Genomic DNA, 21527 nt, shown 5'->3' with positions numbered 1-21527 from the left:
GCAGGGGGTTGGACTAGATGACCCTTGGGGTCCTTTCCAATGATTCAGTTCTATGATTCTAACTGATAAGAGGCCTGGAGATGTTGGCAAAACAAGAATCATCCCTATAATGCAGGGATAGGGAACCCTTTTCTCCCCCAGTCTGAGTTTTAGTCACAGTGAGATAAGCAGAGTGTGTTGTTGCGTTTTATTTCAGGCTTTGCCAACCTGGTGTCCTTCGGATGTTTCGGACTACAACTCCCATAAGCCCCAGCCAGGACACACACCAGGTGCATGCTTACTTTACGGAGTCAGAAATGTAGCACAAGACTGCTTTAAAGGTTACTATTATTTTAATGTCATGGGTTGTTGTTTTTTTCAAAAAAAAGTTCACAAGGCTTCAATAAAATGTAGACTTTATTATACATATCAAACCATAAGACTCAAAATTAAAAAGTGTAAACTATTCAGGTTTTTACCCTCAACTTGTAAGAAAAGTAGCCATGCCTTCCTATAAATAGTTTTGTACAGCCAGATATTTCTGAAGTCCTTTTATACACTCTTCTTTCTTCAGTGTACAACTGAGTTCAGAGGTTCTGCTCGGATATTCCCCAAGTCAAGGGCTGAATCCGTCTCTTCATCAATTTCTCCAATTACAGCCCTATAAGAAAAGTACTATATTGTAACTGCTGCAGGTGAAATGCTTCACCTCTGAAACAAAGTTGATATGCTGAAAGAATATTTATTCCACTCAGTATTTTTCCGTCTATAAGACGCCCCCATGTATAAGACACCCCAATTTAAGAAAAATGGGGGGAGGTACTATCCATGTATAAGAAGAGCCCAGATTTTGAACATTATTTTAGAGTAAAAAAACATAGACTTATACACGAAAAAGTATGGTATCTTTTTATCCTAACATATAGCACAGAAAAACAGGTTATTTCAATTGGTCTACTCTGGACATGATTTTGTTGGATATATAATCTATTGCTATAGTTACTTATGAACTATAAAACAGAGACATCAAAAGGGAGACTTTCTGAAATAATGTCAAGCTACAGTAGCTGGGATAGCTCAGTAGGTAAGAGCATGAGGCTCTTAATCTCGGGGTTGTGGGTTGAAGCCCCACGTTGAGCAAAAGATTCCTGCATTGCAGGGGGTTGGACTAGATGACCCTCATGGTCCTTTCCAACTCTGATTCTCTGGGAAAAAATGGACTGCAGTTTCATCAGACATGTAAGGTCCTTGACTTCTTTTTGCCAGGTGGAACAATAACCCCATGTGCTGTTTTGGGGTTCTCCTCACCCCCTCAGAGCCAACCTGGGGGACAGAAGGAGGACAAGTGTGTGAATGTATGTTGTGCTGGTGGGACTACTTGCGCTGGACCTAACTAGCACAACTGTTTAGTTGAAGCTGGCCCCTTGAGAGCTAAGCAAATGCTTCGCTACTTTAGCTCATATTACACTACCTTATTAAAAAAAAAGAGGGTGAGGCAAACTTACACGTTATCACCTCTTACAATGTACAATCCCAATACTACTTGTTCCACTCCTTGTGAAGAACTGAACACTCTTTCATGGCTTTCATCCAAAATCAAGTTGATGGTCTGATCAAAACCTTTGAGAGTTCCCTTTAAGAAATAAAAATGAAAATTGAAAAACAAGGAAGTACTCCAAATTCTCAATATTTATCTCGATTCATAAACACATCCTAAACACAACATTACACTACTTACTATGAGAAAGCTTTAATGATTAAAAGATTTTTTACGTAACCCTTCAGAGGAACTCCCTACACTAAGTGATTTTAAATTATCAATTCAATTAATTTCTCCATGGGTTCTTTTATTTCCCAAACAGCAGCCTTAAAAAGTAGGAAGATAAGGCTTTTGAGAACAGTGGTCACTGATTTGCAACTTGCTGTCATTGATAATATATATATATGTATATATAATCTCCTGCAAAATTTTCATCTGTTCAACTCTCAGACAGTTTCGATAGGATAGGCATATTTTGCAGAAGGAATATTAAGTTATTTACAGCAAGGATCTGAGCAAAATACTCATTTCTGGTAAACTGCCTATAACCACATAGCACTAAGGTCAGTGGCACCTAATTCAGAACAGATTTACTTGAAATGTCTGATGAATTGTAATACAATTAAACTTGCAGTCCAGCAAAAGCCAAGATATGTGTGCAGCCTAAGCATCTACTTCAAAGTCTGAGGGAGCATCTGTTTGAATGCAGAAAAGCCCACATTCTATCCCTGTCATCTTCAGGTAGGGCTGGGAGAGAGACCCTTGCCAGAAACCCTGGAGAACCACTGCTGGTCAGTAGAGGCAGTACTGAGCTAGATGGACCAATGGTTTTACTAGAAGGCAGCTTCCTATGTTCCTAAGTGCCACTCTGCCTACAGAACTGCTTGTGTATTCCTGTAAATACAACTCAACCGCCTTTAAAAGATATAATCCAATCATTTAAATATTTAAAAACAGGGTAATATTTATATTTGCGGGCAATTCTTACCACGATCATTCGGCCGTCTGAAGTAATTACAGCAACAGTACCTGAGATACAAGTTAAAGAAATATTTCGAAACAACATATATATAAACAAAAGGAAAATGAGTTTCCTCTGGATTTAGTGCCTTTTAAGAAGCTGAGTGTGAGGTTGGAAAGGTGTGTAGACCAGGGGGGCATAGAACACAAAAGAACTGAGGAAAGAGAGAGAAATTCAACCTCTTGCAATCATCAAAGCTGATAGAAAAGGTTTCCCATGCCCCACCTGTTTTAAGGGAAAAAATTTTTTGTGGGGGTGTCATTGAGGACTCTTGCTGTTGAGATGCAAATCTTGGACTACAATTCCCAATGACCCCGAGCTCGAGCAGCCATCTTGGATCATTAACTAGCAATGGCTGATGGGAGTTGTGGTCCAAAACAGCTCCCTCTTTGTGTCGATCGGGAAGTACCAGTATCCCAAACCTTCTGGAGGGGAGAAGATTGATGGAGGCTGGTTTCAAAAGGTTAAAAACCATTTTTTTTATAAAAAAGAAGAAGAGCAGCGGAAGTGGCTGCGTGCATCCCACCCAAGGCAACCCACCCAGCCCACAAGGCGATGGAAATTCTCGCGTGTAACTGAGGAAAGCAGGAGCGTTAACGCGCACGCGCAGAATTCCGCTTCAAACCAGTATCACCCCCCCCCGCGCCCGGTCTCATGATGCAGCCCCCCCCGCCCCCACCGACAGACAGACCGCCCGCGGAAGGATACGGTTAATGTAGTTCTCCAGCGCGGACGTCATGGCGGCAATCCTTCCCGGCTCCCGCTGAATCCAGCTCCCGCGAGACTTCCCGGTATCTCGCGCGAAAGTGAGCGGAGGCGGCCCCTGAAGCAAAGCAACATCCGGGGCTCAAGGGGCGCATGCGTAGAGACGCTTTTGTGTGTATAGAGATACTATAGATAGAAGAAGAAAAAATGGATAAGCAACGCCTTCTGCCGGAGACGGAACTTCCTGGTTCCTTCTGGAGCTTCTCCATGACAGCCCCAATAGAAAACTATGATGAGTGGCAGAGAATCGTGTGTATGTGTTGGGGGGCTGTCTTTGCACCAACTATGATAGGATAATAGCACCGTGTCTTGCCCCCTTCCCGAACCCACAAATATTAGAAGCAAAGGCGGGGCGTAGAGATAGGAAAAGGAAAGAGCACTGCTGTTTTGCGAGGTAAGTGCAGCCACCCATTTATTTATTATAGTAGTGTTTCTACACCGCCCTTCGTCAGCGGGCTGTTTCAACACACAACACATTCGTACTGCATAAAATATTACCTAGGCCACGGGAAAATAATAATAATAATAATATTTTAAAAAATGCACTGTTCTGCCCGAATTCTGGTAGCAGCAACAGCATAAAAAGAGGAGAAAATCAGCAAAGGGGTACCTGAAATACAAAGCCAGAACACTAATGCAGAATTAACTTAAAAGTGTGACCCCCTCCCTTGAATTCAGTAAGACTTACCTCTGAGTAGGCATGGTCAGGAGTCTGCTGAAAGTAATGGACCTAAATAAGTCACGCGTGCATCGATTTCCATGGGTCTGCTCAGATTTGGGTGGGACTAAGCTCGGATGCAATCCTTCCTTGGGAGGTTTGGGTGTCTCTCTCCCAGTTTAGCAGCAGAGCAGGACTTGTCTTTGACTGGTTTCCTATATGGAGAGCCTGGCTGCTGGATCAGACCATCTAGCCCAGCATCCTGTTCCCACGGTGCCCAAAGCAGATGCCCCAAAGGGAAGCAACACAAGCAGAAAATGAACACAACAGCAACTGTCCCCACTTGTGGGTGATTTTCCAGCAAAAAATGACATTTTGTTTGCGTTATTGTCTCCGGCCCTTATGCATTTTTTTTTGCCTCTGGACTTGAATGATCTCATCCTGACCTAAACCCCACTTAGACAGGTAACGGGTACAACTTCGCACCCTTCCCAACAATGCAAGCCGGATTTGCTGCTGCTGCGCTTGGGGCGCCTCTCCTGCTCGGGAGAAGGGGCTGCCGGCCAGGGGGTGGCGGTGTGCCGGATCTCCCTCCTGCCTGCCTGCCTACCGGAGTGCTGCTGCTGCCGCCGCCGCCGGGGAGGGAGGGGTTAAAGCACTGTGCGCTTTGCGGAAAACCCCCGCCGCCTTTTCACTCTGAACCTGCACTGCCGGGGAGACGGAGGAGCGAACGGGAGCGGTATTTACGCCGCCTGCTTCCTCTGGTCTGCTATAATTTTAGAAGGGCTGGTCGGGATTCCAATCCGGATTGGGCCAAGCGGTGCGAACGCAATCACTCCCCTTTTTTTATATATAGTTACCACTTTTTGCAAAAAGCGTTTAAGACAACCGCTGGCATAGCAGCAGCAGCAGCAGCAGCGGGTTGCAAGCCACAGCGGCCCCGATCCGCAAAAGGGGATGATGCTTTTCCTCGCGCAATGGGACCACTCGTGGGTAAGTGCTGATCATTTCAGCTGGCAGACCGGGAAGGCCCCAGTTTACAGCAAAGGTGGGCTTTTTATAAAAAATAAAAAAAATCAAAGGAAACGAAATGAAAAGTCTCGCTGAGTCCAGTTGGGCTTGCTCCTGAGAAAGCCTGCATCTGACTGAAGCTGTAAGTGTAGGCGAGTTTGGGTGGTCTCTGGGTTTACTCTCAGAGAGATGGAGTGGAGATAGTCCACTCCAAAAAAACTCTCTGAGTTAGGCGTCCCACCAAAATGGGAGAAATCTCTAACATTCCCGGACATGAAAAGCAAACCTGGTTTAATTTTCCTTTAAAAAAAATAAATCTTAAATTTCGGTAGGTGTCTAAAGACTCACTCACTTGCCCACCTACAAATTCGTTTACAAATTGCAGCTATAGCTCTGATATGGGGGAAAGTATGTGGTTTACTTGAGTGGCTTTAATTTTACAGTGTCTTGACTCTCTCCCCCCCCCCACTTTAAAAATTACATCCCACTTATGGGAATGTGATAGTTGTCCCTTGTTGGCAGCTGGTCTTTGGGAACAAATTCTGTAGCTCTATCGGCTGCAGTTGTCCACTGTGGTGCAGCGGTTAGTTAGAGTGTTGGACTCTGAGAGACCACAGTTCAAATCCCCACTTAGCCATGAAAATCACTGGATGACTCCAGGCCAGTCACTATCTCTTAGCTGCACCTACTTCACAGGGTTGTTGTGGGAACTGAAGAGGGGGAGAACTATGGGCACCAGCTTGAGCTCCTTGGAAGAGAAGGTGGGGTCTAAATGCAGTCAAAACTCAACTAGGTGTTACTCCTGAGTAAGCACCGGCTGGGGCTGATGAGAGTTGTCTTTCAAAACATCTAGAGCAGGCATCCCCACACTTCGGCCCTCCAGATGTTTTAGACTACAATTCCCATCTTCCCCGACCACTGGTCCTGTTAGCTAGGGATCATGGGAGTTGTAGGCCAAAACATCTGGAGGGCCGCAGTTTGGGGGTGCCTGTTCTAGAGGGCGCCAGGTTGATGAAGCCTGGCTCTTAGCATCTGTCTGCATGTTGACATGCTACTTTGGGATATCTGGCATTCAGGGTTACTGTGGGTTAAACCACAGAGCCTAGGGCTTGCCGATCAGAAGGTCGACGGGGTGAGCTCCCGTTGCTCGGTCCCAGCTCCTGCCAACCTAGCAGTTCGAAAGCACATCAAAGTGCAAGTAGATAAATAGGTACCGCTCCCGTGGGAAGGTAAACGGCGTTTTCGTGTGCTGCTCTGGTTCACCAGAAGCGGCTTTGTCATGCTGGCCACATGACCTGGAAGCTGTACGCCAGCTCCCTTGGCCAAAAATGCGAGATGAGCACTGCAACCCCACAGTCGGTCACGACTGGACCTAATGGTCAGGGGTCCCTTTACTATTAGGGCAGTTCATTATTTATTTTGAGATATGTATCTTGCTATTCTGCTCCAGAATGAATAACACCGTATTTCAAAAAGAAATTATGAATTAAAAAGAAAGAACCAGAAGAACCACAGAAAACTTGCAAAGGGAAAAGATGGATTGCATTGTATGAAGTTATTTGTCACTTTGCCATAAATGAGCAATGCTTTGCGTGAAAAGCATCCTTTTGTCTGCCTGCTTGGAACAGTATTGCTCCCAAACTTGGGGCTGTAGCTGTTTTTGGACTACAGCTCCCATCATCCCTAGGTAGCAAGACCAGTGGTCAGGGATGATTGGAATTGGAGTCCAAAACCAGCTGGATACCCAAGTTTGGGAAGCACTGGCCTAGAACAACCTTCCCCAACCTGGTGCCCTCCAGACATTTTGGACTACAGCTCCCACAAGCTCCAGCCAGTTTATTTTCCCTTGGTTGAGCTATATGATGTAGCATCATGAAAACTACAACATATAGTCCACCCAAGATTATATATCAGTAATCTTATTGATATACTCTCTCATAAAGTGATAAACTTCTCACATGTGGCCCCTTAGTTCTCTAGCTGTGAACATCCAACAAAGTTGAATGCTGGAAAATTCAGGCCAGACAAATGAAAGCACTTCTCCACTCAGCACATAGTTAAACTGTGGAACTCACTCCCACAGGAGGCAGTGATGGCCACCAGGTTGGATGGTTTTAAAAGAGGATCGGACAAATTCATGGAGGGGGCGGCTATCCATGACTGCTAGCCACAGGGGCTATGCTGTGTCTCCAGGTCCTGGTAGCAGTTGCTGGAAACTACAGGAAGGGAGAAGGTTGTTGTGTTTGAGTTCTGCTGGATGGCTTCTGTAATGGTGTTGTTGCGGCTACTTTTGAGTAAGGACGCCCAAGTCCACTCTGTTTTTAAGTTTTATTGTGCATAGTATTTACAGTGCAGAGATAGCAGAAAACATGACCTCTCAGTCACTCGCAGAATTCGGGAGTGGACGTTTCTGGCTACGGGACCAGCATAAGAGTTTGGGCACCCCAAAACACCTCCTCCCAACCTTACATTTAGGTGGCGCACCGTAATTCAGGCACCGGAAGGGGCTGCCTGTTCCCCTCCACCTCTTGGTCAAGGCAGTGCAAGGGCTCTTTAACAACGCTCTATCCCGCTAACTTCCTGATTCCCCTCACCTGACCCACTGCTGCTGCTCTCACTGGGCGAAGTGCTGGTCAACAGGAGAGGCAGAGGCTCCCTTTATGGAGGTCCCCTGACAGCTTCCCATCCAGGCATCTGGGTGGTGCCTGTGAGAACAGGATGCTGGACTAGATGGGCCACTGGTCTGATCCAGCAGACTCTTCTTATGGAATGGACCACAGATTTAAATTGTTTTGAGATTCATGGGTATTGCAGCTTGAGGAGGGTGTTGCAAACTCAAGTTGGAGATTACACCCCCCTCTCCCAATACAGTGCTACAATTCCCAGGCCCTGAGGCAGTTATTAAGCTTCAGGATCTTAAGATGTGCATATTGTTCCGAAATATTCCAAGTTTCCAGCCTTTTCATAATATTAATTTTGGGGCTCAGCGTTTCTCGAACCTGGTGCAAGTTTCTGGCTGATGCTGATGGCGGTTATCGTCCAAAACATCTGAAAGGCACCAGATGAACAAAGCCTGGTTTAAGGAAATGTCACACTTCTAGCAATCCTAAGCAGGTTTACTCAGAAACAACTCCCGCTGAGCTCAGCGGGGCTTAATCCCCAGTACCTGCGATTCTGCAGCCCCTTTCGATGATGTGAATGTGTGGGTTTTGCCAGCCTTACCCAAAATAGCAAGATGGGAAGGAGAACTCAGTGGCCGTTTATTTGCATATGTTAATTCATTTAAATGTATGCACATTTTAAAAACAGCCTATTGTCTAAGACTGGGACTTGCGACGTTGTCCAGAGAAAGAGAGAGGGAGGCAGACGCTGCTGTTTGCATAGAACATGTAAATGGGTGCATATTTTGTTGGCATAGAACATTTAAATGGGTGCATATTTACATTTCCCCGAACAAGGATGCTGAGATGGGCAAGCAGAGGAGAGAAAAGGTGGGGAGGAGAGGAAGGGAAGGGAAGGGACCCTATCAGGCAGGTTTGAAGCACAGCTGGTCCTGATTTTGTCTAGGTTCTGGGAGTACCTGGAGTGGATGTGCTTTTTAGCTGCCTTCGGGAGTGTTAGGGTGATGGTGGGCAGGATGTCAGATAAGGCACCAGAGAGTCAGGGGGGCTTCTTTAGTACAGGGGTCAGCAACCTTTTTCAGCCGTGGGCCGGTCCACTGTCCCTCAGACCATGCAGTGGGCCGGACTATATTTTTTTGGTGGGGGGGGGATTAACGAATACCTATGCCCCACAAATAACCCAGAGATGCATTTTAAATAAAAGGACAAATTCTACTCATGTAAAAATATGCTGATTCCCGGACCGTCCGTGAGCCGGATTGAGAAGGCAATTGGGCCGCACCCAGCCCCCGAGCCTTAGGTTGCCTATCCCTGCTTAAGTAAATGGAAGAAGGCAGCTCTTGACTTCTGATTGCATCCTAGGGGTCATTGCTTCTACTTTCCGTTCAGGGATTATCAGCACAGTTCTCTCCTGATGTTGTGGAGTCCATCTTCCAGTGATGGCCAGCTGACCGGCTACACATGGAGGAAGGCCGCCATGGAAATGCTTTGGCAGCCAGAGAGCTGTGGCTTATTTGCATGCTTCATCTTGTACATTGCTCATGCTGTTTTGTGTGCAATTTGCATGAATGAGCTGGACATAGGGCCTGGCTTTTGAAACGCCTACTGGTTGCGTGAGGCTGGTTTTTGCAGCTTTTTCTAGGATGGAAGCTTGGTTTGTTTTTGTATAAAAAGGGCAACCTATTTAAGATGCCTTAGAACAGGCATCCCCAAACTTCGGCCCTCCAGATTTTTGGACTACAATTCCCATCATCCCTGACCACTGGTCCTCTTAGCTAGGGATCATGGGAGTTGTAGGCCAAAACATCTGGAGGGCCGCAGTTTGGGGATGCCTGCCTTAGAAACAGGTCTATTAAAATGAAGACATCTTCACCTCGCTTATGCTATAAAGGGGCAGTGGCAAGCAGACTCACAATTTAGGATTGCCTGTTCTCCATCTGTTGCCCTGTAAGGACATGCACTATATTCAGACTATATAAGCGCTGTAATGCTGTTTTCAACACTCATGGCTTCCATCAAAGAATTCTGAGAGCTGTAGTTTGTTAAAGGTGCTGAAGATTGTTAGGAGACCCCAATTTCCCTCTCTGGGTGAATTACAAATGTCCATCAATAGACAGTCCCTGCTTTACATTCGGAATAAAGGTAAAGTCACCCCTGACCATTAGGTCCAGTTGTGACCGACTCTGAGGTTGCGGCGCTCATCTCGTGTTATTGGCTGAGGGAGCCGGCGTACAGCTTCCAGGTCATGTGGCCAGCATGACAAAGCCGCTTCTGGCGAACCAGAGCAGCGCACGGAAACGTCGTTTACCTTCCCGCTGTAGCAGTACCTATTTATCTACTTGCACTTTGATGTGCTTTCGAACTGCTATGTGGGCAGGAGCTGGGACCGAGCAACGGGAGCTCACCCCGTCGCGGGGATTCGAACCGCCGACCTTCTGATCGGCAAGCCCTAGGCTCAGTGGTTTAACCCACAGCGCCACCCGCGTCCCATACATTCGGAAAACCAGGACACAAAAGGGAAATGGATTCAAAGGAAGAAGGTAAAAAGCATACTTATGCACCATTTCTCTGTACATTTATTTATCTTACAGCCTGATAGAATGACTCCTGTAGACATCTCATATGCTGGTGCCCTGACAGTTCAAAGCTAACACGGACCAGTCATGGATTCCCCCAAAGAATTCTGGGAACTGTCGTTTGCTAAGGGTGCTGGGAGACCTCGGTTTCCCTTGCAGAACTACAATTTCCAGAGTGGCTTAACAATCAATCTCTCTTCCAAGGAACTCTTATATAATTGTAGCTCTGGGGAGGGGAATGGGCACCTCCCCAGAGCCTGAGGCGGCTGGTTGCTGATGCCAGGCCAGCCAGGGGGCCCTGTGACTAGTAGAAGCTGAGCTTTGGTGGGCTAGCAAAGATCACGGAGTGTGTTAACTCGCCTGGGGTTAGGAGCCGGTTCTTCCTGGGGGTCCTTCTCGACTCAAGTGGCCTCCCTCTCAACAAGCTCCCACTGCAAGTAGAAAGAGCCAGGCCCCGGCATCCCTGCTGTGGGGCTGCGTGCCAGGAACGGGTCTCCATCTGCTTCCTTCCGCCCCATTGCAGAATCATTTCGATGCAGCGACAGAGAGAACACACGTGATGCAAACGAAGCATTTGCAAATTCCCTTTATGCAAACGAGTTCTTCTTCCTCCCGGAGCAAAGGCGCGATTTGCATAAGCTTCATGCAAATTTATTCAAAGCCACCAACTGCCTTTGAGTTTCTGAAACTTGCAATTTGCAGTCATGCCTGCCTCTTTTCCCCCGCCCTCCCTCCCCTCTGTTTTCTCTCTCCCCCCCCCCCGTCCACCCCCAGGTATCAAAACTAAAATTGGAGCCCTCCTCTTGACACTAGCCTCTGCTACTGAAGGACCTCCCGCAGAAATGGATCCATCTAGCCGTAAGCAGCCTCGGTGCTGACTCCACCCAAGACCTCCCCACGGTTTTTTTGAGGCAGGTAAACCGTTGGCCGCCCTGTTCAGAGGAGCGTCGACTTCAGAGATGGCTGGAGCTGCTGGGACCGCACTTTGGGTAAGAGGCTCTTGCCCTTTTGTGTAAAAGCTTCCGTCAGTTCTGCATATTATCAGTTAGGGATGTCTGTAGTGCCATCATTGTTATTGGAAGCCAAAAACGGACAGGTCCCTGCCTCAAGGGGAGCATGCAGTCAATGTTCTCATCGACTGAGCTTCATACAAGTGGGGCGTCACTTTCACATCTGTTTTTGGTGTCAAGAGACCCCAACATTGTGTGTGTTTGTGTGTGTGTGTGTGTGTGTGTGTGTGTGTGTAAAATCCACACCTCAACATTTTTTAGAAAATACCTGGATTATCACAGAACCATAGAATTGTAGAGTTGGAAGGGACCGTGAGGATCCTCTAGTCCAGGCATCCCCAAACTTCGGCCCTCCAGATGTTTTGGACTACAATTCCCATCTTCCCCGACCACTGGTCCTCTTAGCTAGGGATCATGGGAGTTGTAGGCCAAAACATCTGGAGGGCCGCAGTTTGGGGATGCCTGCTTTAGCCCAATCTGAGGCTCAAACCCACAACCCTGAGACTCTTGAGCCACAGAGACGTGGAGCATGGCTTGACACTGCTTTGAGAGCCAGTGTGGCATAGTGGTTAGAGCAGGCATCCCCAAACTGCGGCCCTCCAGATGTTTTGGCCTACAACTCCCATGATCCCTAGCTAACAGGACCAGTGGTTGGTGAAGATGGGAATTGTAGTCCAAAACATCTGGAGGGCCGAAGTTTGGGGATGCCTAGGTTAGAGTGTCTGAGAGTCCAGGGTTCAAATCCCCCACTGAGCCATGAAGCTGACTCTCAGCTTAACTTAACCTTTCAAGGTTGTTGTGAGGAATTAAGTGAGAAGATGGAAGACCAGCTATTGCCGCCTTGAGCTCCTTGAAGAAAGAGGTAGGATATCGATGCAGCAAATAAAGCAATAAATGAATGAATTCCTCTTTCAGGACCCAGTGACTTTTGACGAAGTGGCCATCTACTTTTCCCCAGAGGAATGGGCGGAGCTGGCGGATTGGCAGAAAAGTCTCTATAAGGATGTGACGAGAGCCAGCTACGAGATGCTGGTTTCATTAGGTAAGCTATTTGCTGTTTGTTGGATGGCTCACGGGTTGTGCTCACCCGGTGAATTTGGAGGGCTCCAAAAGGCAAGAGGTTGTTTTGCTTCAGTTATAATTAATATCCCACTTTGGACCTTGAAAGCTTTGGGCCTCCAGATGTTGCTGGGCTACAACTCCCATCATCCCTGACCATTGGCCATGTTGGTTGGGACTGATGGGATTTGGCATCAAACCTCTCAGAGCTGCCATAAGTCTGTGTATCTCTGGAGCAGTCAAAAGTTGTGCTGTTGTAGTTTTGCGGCTCTTACAACAGCTCACAACAGCCCTGACCATTGGCCCTGCTGACTGGGGATGGCAGGAGTTCAGCAGCACGCAGAGGACTCTGCATTGGCTACTCCTGCTGTAGACCATACCCAGCTAGACCAGGGATCCCCAAATCGCCTTCTAAATCCAGCCCCCGGACGGTTCGGGAATCAGCATGTTTTTACATGAGTAGAATGTGTTCTTTTATTTAAAATGCATCTCTGGGTTATCTGTGGGGCATAGGAATTCATTCATATTTTCATTCAAAATATAGTCTGGCCCCATACAAGGGCTGAGGAACAGTGGACCGGCCCCCTGCTGAAAAAGTTTGCTGACCCCTGAGCTAGACTGACCAATGAGAGCCCATGTGGTGTGGTGGATAGAGTGTTGGACTAGAACCTGGGAGACCAGGGTTCAAATCCCCACCCAGCCCCAAAACCCTTGGGCCAGTCACTCTCTCTTAGCCTGACCTACCTCACAAGGTTGTTGTGAGGGTAAAATGGAGAGGGAGAGAAGTGGTTCCACCACTTTGAGCTCCTTAGAGGAAAGGTGGGAGGAAAGGTGGGATGTTGTTGTTGTTGTTGTTGTTGTTGTTGTTGTTACTATTATCGTTATTATACCCCACTCATCTGACTGGTTTGCCCCAGCCACTCTGGGTGGCTGCTGACATATATAAGATATATATAAGACATATATAACATTGCACATTAAAAGGCTTCCCTATACAGAGCTGCCTTCAAATGTCTTCTTCTGATGGGAGGGCGTTCCACAGGGTGGGTGCCACTACCAAAAAGGCTCTTTGCCTGTTTCCATATAGCTTCACTTCTCACAGTGAAATATAACAAAACAAAACAAACAAAGAAAGAAAGAAAGAAAGAAAGAAAGAAAGAAAGAAAGAAAGAAAGAAAGAAAGAAAGAAACGGAACCTAGGATCTGAACCAGAAGCATTGGAAGTTGCTTTATACTAGTTTCCTGACAGGAACTGTAAGGAAAGGGGAATAATTTCATCAAGTGTGTGGGAAGGGAAGAAGGGACAGTGATTTGGCCTGCTCAAAATCCTAGAAAGGTTAGGCAGTTAACTACCACAGGCCGTGAGACACAGTGAGGCATCTTTTAACAATTGTTCAACTATCGTTAAAAGTTGCAAAAACAAAGAAGCACAGGACTGAATGAGGAAGAAGTTTTTGGAGTAACATCAGGATATCAGTTACAGGTAGGTAGCCGTGTTGGTCTGAGTCGAAGCAAAATAAAAAAATTCCTTCAGTAGCACCTTAAAGACCAACTAAGTTTATTGAAGGGGGTTCTTAATTCTAAGACCCTTAGGAACAATATCCAGGTTCTTGCATCTGGTCAGAAATATTATGTCAGTTTGTACCTGTGCCAGTTTCTTGGTGAGGTGATGGACTTCCATTTCATGCGGCTCAATGTGGTGCCTTCCATAGTTCTAGTTACAGGTAGGTAGCCGTGTTGGTCTGAGTCGAAGCAAAATAAAAAAATTCCTTCAGTAGCACCTTAAGTAGCAACTTAGTTGGTCTTTAAGGTGCTACTGAAGGAATTTTTTTATTTTGCTTCGACTCAGACCAACACGGCTACCTACCTGTAACTAGAACTATGGAAGGCACCACATTGAGCCGCATGAAATGGAAGTCCATCAACCTCACCAAGAAACTGGCACAGGTACAAACTGACATAATATTTCTGACCAGATGCAAGAACCTGGATATTGTTCCTAAGGGTCTTAGAATTAAGAACCCCCTTCAATCAACTTAGTTGGTCTTTAAGGTGCTACTGAAGGAATTTTTTTATTTTATCAGGATATCAGGTCCATGCAAGGCATAACAGACAGCAGCAACAACCAGGGAAAGATAAACATAATAGTTTACAAAAGCAGGAAGAAACAATATGGACAGAATAAATGTCACACACAGGAAGAACAAGGACACCGTGTGAGAACTTCCCTTGTAGTCTTCTAAATCATTTAACGTGTTAACAGTTATAAATACTGCAGCTGTTGTATAAGGGATTGCTATTATGACTGGACTGTGATTGAAATTAATAAGATTTTGGAATGCAGAAATAAAGTAAATCATCAAACCATCAATTTTAGCACGCCTAAAGTCTAGCCACTTAAATTATATAATTTGGTATTTTAATGATTGGTATTAGGAATCCTATATAATAATGTCCATGTTGTCCCTGCGTCCAGTTGTCCCGTGTGTCCCTGGGGTACTGCGCATGTACCCCAGAGACACGGGGATTGGACGGAGGGACAACGGCCAACCGCCGCTCCGCCAACCGCCGCTCCGAAGCCCAGTCTCATGCTGGAGGTGCGCGGCGAGGCGGCGGGGGAAAGAAGCGCTCCCCCCGGCAGCCTTGCCGCGCACCTCCGGCATGGGACGGCGCTTCCTCGGCCGAAGCGGCAGCGGGCGCCGAGGGAAGCCGGCTTTGGCTTGGCGGCGGCGGGAAGAAGAGGAGGAATTCCTCCTCTTTTTCCCGCCGCCGCCAAGCCAGTCCCCAAGCCGAAGTGCGGCGCGGCGGGGGCTTTTCGCCGTTTGACTTCCCGGAGTGAAGGGGGAGGCAAACGGCGAAAAGCACCCGCCGCGCCGCACTTCGGCTCGGGGACTGGCTTGGCAGCGGCGGGAAGAAGGGGAGGAATTCCTCCCCTTCTTCCCGCCACCGCCAAGCCAGTCCCGGAGCCGAAGTATGGCGTGGCGGGGTTTTTCGCCGTTTGCCTCCCCCTGGGGGGAAGGCAAACGGTGAGAAGCCCCCGCTGCGGGGTTGCTGGCTCTGTCGGGTGGGGGGGAGGGAGAAGCAGAAGATCTGATCGGTCTTCGGCTTCTCCCTTCCCCTGCCCAACAGAGCCGGCATTTGGCTCTGTCAGGTGGGGGAAGGGAGAAGCAGAGGATCGGATTGCTTCTCCCTCCCCCCACCCGACAGAGCCGGCAACCCCGGGATCTGTGCTTTCTGTCGGCGGTGGTGGGAGGGGAACGAACGGAGAGAAAGGGCTGCTTTCTCTCCGTTCGTTCCTCTCCCCTCACCACCAACAGAAAGGGCTGGCGGCGGCGGAGGGAGAGGAAGGAAGGAGGAGAAAGGGCTGCTTTCTCCTCCTTTGTTCCTGTCCCTCTGCCGCCGACAGCAAGGACAGGTCCGCGGCGAGGCGGGGGGGGGTGAGAAGCGGGGGGGTGCTTTGGAGACCTCCGAAGCTCCGGCGCTGCACGAGAGCAGCGTTCTAGCGCCCGTTTCTAAACGGGCTGAATTCCACTAGTTGTATTATAATTTGGCATTGATATAATGAGGCTCTTATTGGATTATTGTACAGTGGTGCCTCGCTAGACGAATTTAATTCGTTCCACGGATCTTTTCTTATAACGAAAAATTCGTCTAGCGAATCCCATAGGAATGCATTGAATTTTTTTTAAAAAAAATTTTGCCCATAGGAACGCATTAATTGAATTTCAATGCATTCCTATGGGAAACTGCGATTCGCTAGACAAATTTTTCATAAAACGAATTCGTGTAGCGAGGCAACCTCCACTCGAAAAATCCTTTCGTTAAGCGGAAATTTCGTTAAGCAGGGCATTCGTTAAGCGAGACACCACTGTAATGGAAAACTAATAAAAATTATTATATTAAAAAAAGAAACAATAGTTATACAGTGGTACCTCGGTTTATGAACTTAATCCGTTCTGGAAGTCCGTTCTTAAACCGAAACCGTTCTTAAACCGAGACACACTTTTCCTAATGAGGCCTCCCGCCGCCAGCGCCCTTCCACTGTTCGGATTCCATTCGTAGACCGAGGTACAGTTTGCAAACCAGGATACTACTTCCGGTTTTGCAGAGATCGCAAACCGAATTGTTCGTAAACAGGACTGTTCTTAAACTGAGGTTCCACTGTACTTTAAAAATAGAGAGAGAGAGACAGTGAGGCAGGGGCAAAAAATGAGGGGGGGTGCCATCTTGTTCTTTGCCTCAGGTTACATAATGTCTTGGGCTGGTCCTCAAGTGCCCTATCGATCTCCACTTTACTAGGCCTCACCTTGCAGAAGCCCGACATCATTTTGAGAATTGAGCGAGGGGAGGAGCCATGCGTTGGGAGACTCCAGACCTCGAAGGCAAGAAAGGTTGCACACCACAGCCTCTTTGGTGAGTCCCAAGCTCATAGATCAGAATATTGGGAGCTTCTGATTGCTCTGAAGATGGCCGTCAAATCTGGTGTGCCAGCACGGCGAGAGATCTGCTCTATATTGCATGCTTGCATGGTGTTACGGGAAAGGAAAGTGTACTGAAGATTTCCTTGTCTCTATAAGCAAATGAGGGCTCTGTGGTGTTGCAGGCTAAATGTTTTATTTTGCTTAAAAGGAGGACGGGGACCCCTTTCCGGCTCAAGGGCCAGAGAGAGCAGCTTTCCAGGGGCCACATGCCGGAACGGGTGGAGGAGAAATTGGCGTTGCCTCAAAAGGGGAACCCTTCCGAATTTGTGTTCTTTGCAACAATACACAAACCAAATCACAGGTCCTGCCCCTCAAAATTCGCACGTCTCTGAATTTTGCAATGTGATGTGTACAAAAATACATATACAGTGGTGCCTTGCTTAATGAATGCCCTGCTTAACGAAATTTCCGCTTAACAAAAGGATTTTTCGAGCGGAGGTTGCCTCGCTAGACGAATTCGTTTTATGAAAAATTCGTCTAGCGAATCGCGGTTTCCCATAGGAATGCATTGAAATTCAATTAATGCGTTCCTATGGGGGGGGGAAATTAAAAAAAAAAATAAATTCGTCTAGCGAGGCACCACTGTATTGGGGTTAAGTACTTGTATAGGTGCATGCCTTAGTGAAAACAACATTATATCCAGGGAACATCACTGTTACTATTTCTGCAGCAGGACCCCCGTCTCCAGGGCCCTAGAGCTGCCTAATTAGCATGAAGTCTTCACACCCTTTCTGCTGATTGGAGCCAATCAGAGTGTAAGGAGGTGGGTCAGCCACTGAGGATTGGCTCCTAGGGTCACTCTGGAGAAGGTGTGCAATAATAATAATAATAATTAATAATAATAAATTCATTCATTCATCTACTCTGCGCAACTTCCAACAAAATAAAGGGGGTGGGGGTGGGAACCAGAAGAAAAAATCACATCAAACGTTAAACGTTTCCTGAAACAGGGCTGCCTTCGAATGTCCACGAAAAGTCATTTAGTTGTTTAAGCTCTGAGGAGAAATAGTTCTGTACAGTGGTACCTCAGTTTATGAACACAACTGGTTCCGGAAGTCTGTTCATAAACTGAAGCGTTCGTAAACTGAAGCGAACTTTCCCATTGAAAGTAATGGAAAGTGAATTAATCCGTTCCAGATGGGTCTGCAGCGTTTGTAAACCGAAAATTTGTAAACTGAGGTGTTCATAAACCGAGGTTCCACTGTATGTTTATTATGATTTTATTATTTATTACTTATGCCCCTCCCATCTGGGTGGGTTTCCCCCGCCACTCTGGGCGGCTTCCAACAAATTCCAAAATACATTAAAATATCACAGATTAAAAACTTCCCTAAACTAAGCTAAGCATGTAGGAACCTTGAAAACACAAGGGGCCTTCACTTTCAAGAGAATGGTGTGCCAGGGTCACCATTCAAACTTGAAAATTCCGGTAATATCCAGGGGATGGGGGCTAATTTGGTCCCTGCTGTCTGCAGGGATCCATCGCACCAGGGCACCAGAGGTGCTTAAGACGGCCCTGATGGCAACCCTAAATTAGAAGTTTATTGTATAACCTTAGAAAAGGACTTGAGTGTGAGGAGGAGTTGCTGTGGCTATTATGAAGGGCCTTTGCACTTCTGGATTTGCTGCTATGCTACTGTAACATGGTCTCCAAGGCTGGACGTCTCCACACTGGGTGGTGGTAACAAGGCAGATTTTTAACCGTTCGTGATCAAAACATAGTCAGGTCTTCTGTTGTGATCTCACCAATTTTCTGTTGGCTCACATACAACCTTTCGCTCCTGTCTCCTGTCGTTGCAGATGGCCAAATCCTGATTAAGAAAGAACCCTGCCTCGAGGAGCGGCCACCATGCTGTGTGGAGCACCCAGAGGTGCTGAAGGCAGGCCCGAACAACGGGACCTTCAGTGAATTTTCCACTTGGCCAGGGAGCCACCTCGGGGCCAACTCAGCTGGGACTGGAATGGCCGCTCTGCCACCTTGGTCCACCAAGCACCAGTGGCAGAATGTGCAGGTGCCCCCCGTGAAATTTCAGGTGGGGCACCCAGGGGTCTCTGGCAGCACTTTCTGGCCTGGTTGTGTAACGGTGCCCACACCTAGCACCCACGAGGAGACGCTGCTCATCTGCACCCAGTGTCAGAAATGTTTCCCTGCCCGCTCAGCTCACGGCGCCCCCTCCGTTGGAGAAGCGACGCAAGTCTGCCCCGAGTGCGAGAGCAGCAGTGGCCACAAGGGCGCTCCCGCCGCGGCAGACCCGCGAAGCCACAACACAGTGACGCAGCCCTGCTCTTGCAGCCACTGTTTGGGCCTCGGCGCCCGACAGAGAATCCCTAAGGAGGAGCGGCCCTACAAGTGTGGGAAGTGTGAGAAGAGCTTCCGCTTCGTCCACGAATACACGTGGCACCAGAAGGTCCACGCCGGAGAGAAGATCTACAAGTGCAGTGTGTGCGAGAAGGTCTTCCGCCACAAGCAGGAGCTGATGTGGCACCAGCGGGCACACACAGCCGAGTGGCCCCACAAGTGCGGGGTGTGTGGGAAGAACTTCCGCTTCAAGCAGGAGCTGACCTGGCACCAGAAGACGCACTCGGTGGAGCGCCCCTACAAGTGCGCCGAGTGCGAGAAGAGCTTCCGCTTCAAGCAGGAGTTCATGTGGCACCAGCGGGCGCACGTCGGGGATCGCCCCTACAAGTGCACCGAGTGCGAGAAGAGCTTCCGCTTCAAGCAGGAGTTCAGCTGGCACCAGAGGAGCCACGCCGGGGAGAAGACCTACAAGTGCCCCGGGTGCGACAAGAGCTTCCGCTACAAGCAAGAGTTCTACTGGCACCAGAGGATCCACACGGGCGAGCAGCCCTACCCCTGCGCTTCTTGCGACTCCACCTTCACCTGCCGGCAGGAATACATGCGCCACCAGAGGCTACACGACGGCGAGAAGCCCTACCAGTGCCCACACTGCGATAAGACCTTCCGGCGAGGGTCCACCCTGATCAGGCACCGGCGGATCCACATGGGAGAGGGGCCGTTCAAGTGCTCCCACTGCGACAGGACCTTTGGCCAGAGTGCCAACCTCATCAAGCACCAGAGGATCCACACGATGAAGGACGAGCCTGTGGAGAACGCCCACGGAGAATGGGGCCCTTGTTTGCAGGGCGCGGGGGTCCCCTCTCTCCAGCCCGAGGCCGTCAGTGTGCTGAGCCTGAAGACGGTTTCTGTGGGGGCACTTCTCTTGCTGAACCTCCAGGAGCCGAAGCAGGAGAAAGATCCAGCGGGGAATTCTTGGGAACCCCAAATGTGACCTCGGGGTTTTTTTTTTACAGGACCCCCTGAAAAAAAAGAAGGGGAATTGGGCTTTGTAGAGGGGAGAACAGAGAGAGGTTGATTCCTCACTGGTAGGTTTGGGCCGATCGGTCGATCTCCAGAGTTTTGGGGGCAGATAGCCAAATGGCAGACATTACAAATGATAAAGTAACTCTGAAGTGTGGAGGGAGGGGGAAAGGGACCCCCATCAAATCCCAAGGAAGAGGCAAATTCTGTGGGTGAGGCCTCTTTGGAATATGTGAAGGCAGCGCTGCCCCAAGCTGAGCTGTAAACGGGAGCGATGCGTTGAAGGAAGTGGCTGAGGCTCTCGCTTCCACATAGACCAGCAGCATGGTGGCCTCTAGGTGTTTGGGACTACAAGTCCCATCAGCCCCAGCCCGCACGGTTGTGTGAGCTGAGGTTGATGGGAGTTGTAGTTGAAAACAGCCCTGTCAGCTGGGGCTGATGGGAGTCGTAGTCCAAAGCGGCCACATTGACCAGGGCTGATGGGAGTTGTAGTCCAAAACAGCGGCATTGGCCGGGGCTGATGGGAGTCGTAGTTCCCCAAACCGCCTGAAGGGCACCGGGTTGGATGAAGTCTCTGCGTTCACAGCCTCTGATGGTTAATTTATCACCGCCGTAGTGCGAGATGTGATTTATTTATTTTTGCCAGGCTCTTCTTGGGAGACAAGGCCGGTGATAGATCTGGAACCCTGCTTATTCATCCCTTCTGTCTCAACCTGCTTTGCACCCAGAAAAAAAAACAAAACCCTCCTGGCTCCCAGGCAGACACTTCAAACTGTTGGCCAAAAGCTTATTGCCGGGCCGGAGGTAGGGGGTTCTATTCCAAGTGCAGACTGAGAATACCTAAATGAGAAAGCAAAATAGCCCCTTGAGGGTGAGCTCTTGCACCTGCCCCAAAGAAGACTTGCAGGTGTTCCCCACATACCTGCCAAGTTGCTGTCGGAGAAATAAGGGACCAGGCGGAAGTAGCAGACCGGAAGTAGCGCTGCCGCCATTTTTGGAACTGGGCAGAGCAGCATCAAAAGTCGCTTCTGAGCATGCTCCGCCCAGTTCCAAAATGGCCGCCGTGCCAGAATAAACCGGGGGGGGGGGAACAAAAAAATTCCGTTTTTTCAGGTAGGAACAGCTGGAAAAACGGGGATTTCCCGGGGAATACGGGAGACTTGGCAGCTATGGTTCCCCATCAGAATTTGGAAACGGCAAGGAACAGACACCCACCCTCTCCTCTCAGAATCTCTGCATCGTTACAGTTGCTCTGAGCCTCAGTTTCCCCAACGCTCGGATTTAAGCTGGTTGGACATTTTCTCTCCTGCTCTCCCTTTTGCCACCCAAGAAGCTTTTGCCTAAAACTTCCTTGCTTTGACTTCAGCGCTGTCCCTTTTGAGCGTTGGCACGGAGAGGTCCTTGCTTGGGAGTGATCTGCACGTTGTAAGGTTCTTGCTTTGGGAAATCCAAACAAGCGCCTGAAAATTAGAAGCTCTGTTGTCCGG

General features: G+C 48.4%; 2 protein-coding genes across 4 annotated transcripts; one reads left to right on the top strand and one right to left on the bottom strand.

Moving 5' to 3' along the window:
* Nucleotides 1–378: 378 nt before the first annotated feature.
* LSM8 (LSM8 homolog, U6 small nuclear RNA associated) lies at nucleotides 379–4522 on the bottom strand. The gene is made up of 5 exons (XM_035099027.2): nucleotides 3994–4522; nucleotides 3249–3431; nucleotides 2508–2548; nucleotides 1485–1612; nucleotides 379–640 (listed from the first exon to the last, which is right to left on the bottom strand). The coding sequence occupies exons 2-5, from the start codon at nucleotides 3277–3279 to the stop codon at nucleotides 550–552; spliced, it is 291 nt and encodes a 96-aa protein (XP_034954918.1). The 5' UTR covers nucleotides 3280–3431; nucleotides 3994–4522; the 3' UTR covers nucleotides 379–549.
* Nucleotides 3453–21123, top strand: LOC118076345 (zinc finger protein 454). Of its 3 annotated transcripts, none has more exons than XM_035099024.2 (5): nucleotides 3453–3699; nucleotides 10946–11160; nucleotides 12097–12223; nucleotides 16540–16653; nucleotides 18522–21123. In XM_035099024.2, the coding sequence occupies exons 2-5, from the start codon at nucleotides 11131–11133 to the stop codon at nucleotides 20009–20011; spliced, it is 1761 nt and encodes a 586-aa protein (XP_034954915.2). In that variant the 5' UTR covers nucleotides 3453–3699; nucleotides 10946–11130; the 3' UTR covers nucleotides 20012–21123. The 3 variants fall into 3 exon arrangements, with proteins under 3 accessions (XP_034954915.2, XP_034954914.2, XP_060125313.1); XM_035099023.2 differs by lacking the exon at nucleotides 3453–3699 and adding an exon at nucleotides 4607–4956; XM_060269330.1 differs by lacking the exon at nucleotides 3453–3699 and adding an exon at nucleotides 9977–10135.
* Nucleotides 21124–21527: the final 404 nt, after the last annotated feature.

This window comes from Zootoca vivipara, chromosome 17 (genome assembly GCF_963506605.1).
Source record: "Zootoca vivipara chromosome 17, rZooViv1.1, whole genome shotgun sequence".
In the NCBI taxonomy this organism is placed as follows: domain Eukaryota; kingdom Metazoa; phylum Chordata; class Lepidosauria; order Squamata; family Lacertidae; genus Zootoca; species Zootoca vivipara.
This window is presented reverse-complemented; position numbering and strand designations above follow the sequence as displayed.